The following is a 4,780-nucleotide window of genomic DNA, read 5'->3' as shown; positions in this document are numbered from 1 at the left end:
TTAACTACATAACTATTTTTTCCGTTGCATAAACGAACATTTACCAGATGTACATACATAAATGCCTTTGCGCGTATCTGCATGCTTGTATTCCTCATACAAGTATGTAGTTTTGTATAAGTTTCACTGAAATATTTTTATAAAAATATGTATGTATGTATTTCTTAACTATCCTGTGATACTCGTATTAAGCACGTGTTAGTGTTTGATAATAGTTTCTGGTCCAATTGTGGCATTAATGCCACCCTCTGCCGTCGTTTGCTTCTTCTCTTTCAAATATGTGATCGCATACTCGATCGTCCAGGCGATAACACAAAGGAATATACAAACTGTTTGTGCGTGTATACAAATGGGGTAACTGGTTGTGACGTCACGTATAAGACCTGTTTTGGTGGTGATAAGAGTTATATGTATGCATTAAGTAAGAATCATCTCCGAAAAAGCAAAAAAAAAAACAATAAACAAAATGCGTGCACACTTACCGATCAGCGGCCCCAGACAGATGACAAATACGGCTTTGCCAACCAAGTGCCAACCGAAAGCCGAGGGTAATTTCTCCAGCGAACAGTACTCGGAGACGGTTAGTGTGAAATTGGCCAAGGCGGAGCCACGGAAGAAACCACATATCGATAGCCAAACCATCAGTTGTGTCCACCCGGTTTGCTCAGCCATAACTGCAATTAAATATTAAATTATAAATAGTTACATCTTTGAGTCTTATTGGGTTTGAGGCATTCAAAATGAAAGTTTTTAAGAACTTTATATCTATTTCACTATACAGTATGAACTTCAGGCCTTATGTATAAAACACCATAATGTAATAAACAAAGTGAAGTCAATATTTCGATGGCTGAGTGGAAGATCGACCTATCTCGGCAGCCAGTTGGAAAACGCCCTATCTCAGAAAACATAAGTTTCTTTTCTCACTACGTATGGCTTTCTTGTAGATCTTTAGAAGAACCCTCTACTCGTCTCAAAACTCGTTAGAGTCCGCACACTTTGCTAGTCTAAAAGTATCTCTCTTCCATTTCTTAAGATTACCAAGTTCGGGGGTTCACTCCTGCTCAAAAAACATCTATATATTAATACGCTGACATACATTTTGTCTCCGTTCGTTTGGATATTCTACCGAACAATTTCAAAACCATGAACACCATTGGGTACTTTTCTGTAGAAGAAGGGAGTTTGCATGGCATCGAAATTGGTTGAAAATTACGGCCAAAATCGTCGGTTTAAAATTTCCGTATTTATGTATGGTTGTTGTTGCAACCTTTTCAATTCAAGCCGTTTTCGCATTTTGAAATTAAACTTTGAAATAAAGTTAAATATGAAGATGAAGACGTAAATGATAACGATGAAGACAAAAACGAAATGAAGGCAAAAGTGAAGATAAAGACGAAAATGGAGACAATGAGAAATACATAAGAATTAGAGTAACTTAAAGTGTAAGAAAATTAACAGAAATTTTTCGATAGGAATCGAAATAGATTTACTCATTAAAGTCACCAAAATTTATCGAATCATGAAAGTTTAGCTATCGAAATTTATCGAGTTATCGCAACGTATCGAATTATTCAAATTGATCAATGTTTATTGAGTTGTCGAAATTTACGGATAGTTATCGAGCTATACAAATTTATGGGTATAGCGAAATATTTAAGGTTAAAGAATTTATCAAGTTATCGATATTTATTGAATTCTCATTATTTATAGACTTGCCGAAGTTTATCGAGTTATCGTAATGCATCGAGTTCTTTCAACTTACTGACTTATCGATAATTATTGATCTACTGAAATTGGTCGATTTATCGAATCGAAGTTTATGGAATTTTCAAAATATATCGATTTATCGAAAGCTCAAGGTTATATAAGTTTATCGAGTTATTACTGCTTATCGAATTTTATCGTGTTAACAGAGAACAACGAGTTATCGAAATTTTTGATAGCTTGATAGTATGCATTTTTGAGTTATCGAAATTTATCGCGCCCTCGAATTTCAGAGTCTTAAAAATTAGTCGATTTATTGAATTTTGTTGAGTTATCGGATGTTAGTGTTTTTGAAATTAATCGAATTATCGATATTTATCAATTTATTGAAATTTATCGATAAATTGGAATGTGTCGGATCAATTCTAAGTCCTGCCGAAGTCCTTCAAAAATATAAAAAAATTTAGTGACGTTTTAGTTCAAAAGCAGAACATTTTTCGGCTCCAAGGCTCTTAAAAACTAGGAAAACGGTTGAATTTCGACCTGTACAGGACCCTTCATCCCGTTAGCTCTGCGCCAGTCTCAGTCCAAAAAGTTAAATAAAGATAGGTGTTCGACGTTTTCCCCATGGATGTATGTATGTGAGAACCTTGCCGCTATTAGCTACGCTTAAGTTGCTATGAAGAAAGGAGCAAATATATTTCAGCCCAAGTGAACTCCGTATGACATGCTATTGACATGTATCAGTGAACCAATAATTATACTTACTCGAACGAGTGATGCCCACAAAGATGATGGATACCAAGAACACAGTACGCTTCTTGATGGTAGTACGATCGAATATGGGCGGGAGTATTATACGCGCTAAAATATCTGTGATGGCCGTTATGGATAGGCAGAAGGCAACATCTGTTTTATTGTAGCCAAGATTGGCAAAGAAGAATGGCGTAACCATTTTGAAATTCATCTCGCCGACGTAGAAGATGGACAGTCCGAAAAGTATGTTTAGAAATATTTTATCACGCAATAAATCAACATCCATGAGATCAGCGAAACGTCGCCAGAAGCCGGGTTTCTTCTCCATCTCCTTCTCCGGTGACTCTTCATATTGATCAGTCTCTGCAGGGCGCATTTTAATGAATGAATCGCGATGCGCATTCGCCATGCCACCCGTCGCAGTGTTGACACGCTTCAACTCGCGATCATTGCGCTCAAACTCTTCATCGCCTACATTCATGTGCACCTGCAGTATGGAACCGGTGAAGTCCATGTACGACAGATTCGATGTAACCGAATGTTTGCGATTGCGTAGCGTCGTATTCACATCGGAGTTAGACTGGCTAGTATTCACCGCCGATTGCACGCCGGCTAGCGACATTATGCGCGGAAACGTGGGACGCTTTGGCATGCCTGTGCGCGTGCCATTCATTGTGTTCATCGCTATTTCAGAGTAATTCTTGCGCATATATTGCTGCTTGGAAAAGAGTAACGTATTTAGCTCAGGTAACGCGTCCTCTTCGTTGCCATCCTCCCGTATGACTTTAACATCCGGTGTGGGTGGCGACACCGGCATCGTCATCATTTCCTCATCGATCACTTCATCGATCATATGCCACTTGGCGGGCTGCAAGAGCACAGCACCGACTGTGGAATTTAACGCGACACCGGCCAACATTAGCACAGCACCACGAAAACCGAACGCCTCGAGCAGAACACGTACCAGTTGTGGCATTATCAGCATACCCAAGGCTGTGCCAGCCATGGATAATCCAACAGCTTGTCCGCGTTTGTTCTTGAAGTAGTGATTAAGCGCGACAAAGGCGGCAGATGTTGAAAGACCGACGCCAATGCCGTTGATCACACTGTACGTACTGAGTATGTGTGTCATGCTGGCTGCGGGTGAGGTGGCCGCCAAGCCTATGCCGCATAATAATGAGCCGGCGACAGCCACCTTTCGGTACGAAAACTCCTTGAGTAGCGGTCCGACAAAGAGCCCTGAGAAATTCATGCACACATCGAGTGTGCTCATAATAACCGCAGCGCCGGTGGTGCCGACATCGAGATCGCGCAGCAAATCGCCGAAGAGCAGGCCGAATGAGGGCTCGATGGAACGGGTGGCCAACTGAAATGTATAGAAAATGAAAAGAAATTAGATGTTATGAAAGTGAGACGCTTTTGTTTATACTACTTATCAATGTATGTATGTATGTATGTATGTTTGTACATATAATCATAATAGATTGGCGCTCACACATATGTTAATGTTTGGCCCAGCTTATCCTCCGATTTGTGGCGTGCGCCTTGATGTTGTCACACAAAGGGAAGGGCCTACAGTTTTACGCCGACTCCGAACGGCGATTGTATTTTTATGAGAAGCTGTTTTTCATGGCAGAAATACACTCGGAGGTTTGCCATTGCCAGCCGAGGGACGACAGCTGGTAAGAAAAAACCTTTTTTTCTATATTTTTTGCGATGTTGCTTTGACCAAGGCTTGAACCAGGGTCCTTCGAGGTGGAAGCGCGCACTGCTAACCACTACACCACAGCGGCCGCCATACATATATGTTCGTATAAAAGAATATCTGCTTAAGTATGTATATACAATATATTTATCCTTGTATAAATAAATTATGGTATATGTTTTGTTATATAGATCGATCATTTTAATCAATAACCCTTGACTTGATTGATGAACCTTGGCGAAAATACATAAATACGTATGTATTTATGCCTTAAAACTATGCGTTTGTTGTATTATATTTTGTCAAAATAAATTTTATATGTTCAGTTTTTAAATGATGACATGAAAATTAATGAAAAATTCCAAAAAAATGATTCCCCCGTTTATAAATCATGGACAATTTATATCCGGTTTTTAATATCCGAAAATATGTTTCTACTTTTTATATGACCAAGGATTATGGCCAGTTTTTACATTACTAAAAATTAATGTCCGATTTGAAAGGTCAATAAAAGAAATGCTCAGTTCTTATGTATCTTACTAAATGCAGTCTCAGGCGAAAAGAGCTTTACTAAGGATAACTTGTACCAATATGGGAGCAGAAGGATTTCTT

At 39.0% G+C, this 4,780-nt stretch overlaps 1 protein-coding gene across 1 annotated transcript; it reads right to left on the bottom strand.

The window, feature by feature from the left end:
- Positions 1-3,823, bottom strand: LOC108373408 (uncharacterized). The gene is made up of 3 exons (XM_017629283.1): positions 2,476-3,823; positions 483-674; positions 1-383 (listed from the first exon to the last, which is right to left on the bottom strand). The coding sequence occupies exons 1-3, from the start codon at positions 3,734-3,736 to the stop codon at positions 199-201; spliced, it is 1,638 nt and encodes a 545-aa protein (XP_017484772.1). The 5' UTR covers positions 3,737-3,823; the 3' UTR covers positions 1-198.
- Between the last annotated feature and the right edge of the window lie 957 nt (positions 3,824-4,780).

The sequence above is a fragment of the Rhagoletis zephyria genome, unplaced genomic scaffold (assembly GCF_001687245.7).
Source record: "Rhagoletis zephyria isolate East Lansing unplaced genomic scaffold, Rhagoletis_zephyria_1.1 Rzeph_scaffold_06669, whole genome shotgun sequence".
In the NCBI taxonomy this organism is placed as follows: Eukaryota; Metazoa; Arthropoda; class Insecta; order Diptera; family Tephritidae; genus Rhagoletis; species Rhagoletis zephyria.
The sequence above is the reverse complement of the archived record's forward strand: the minus strand, read 5'-3'. Positions and strand labels throughout refer to the sequence as shown.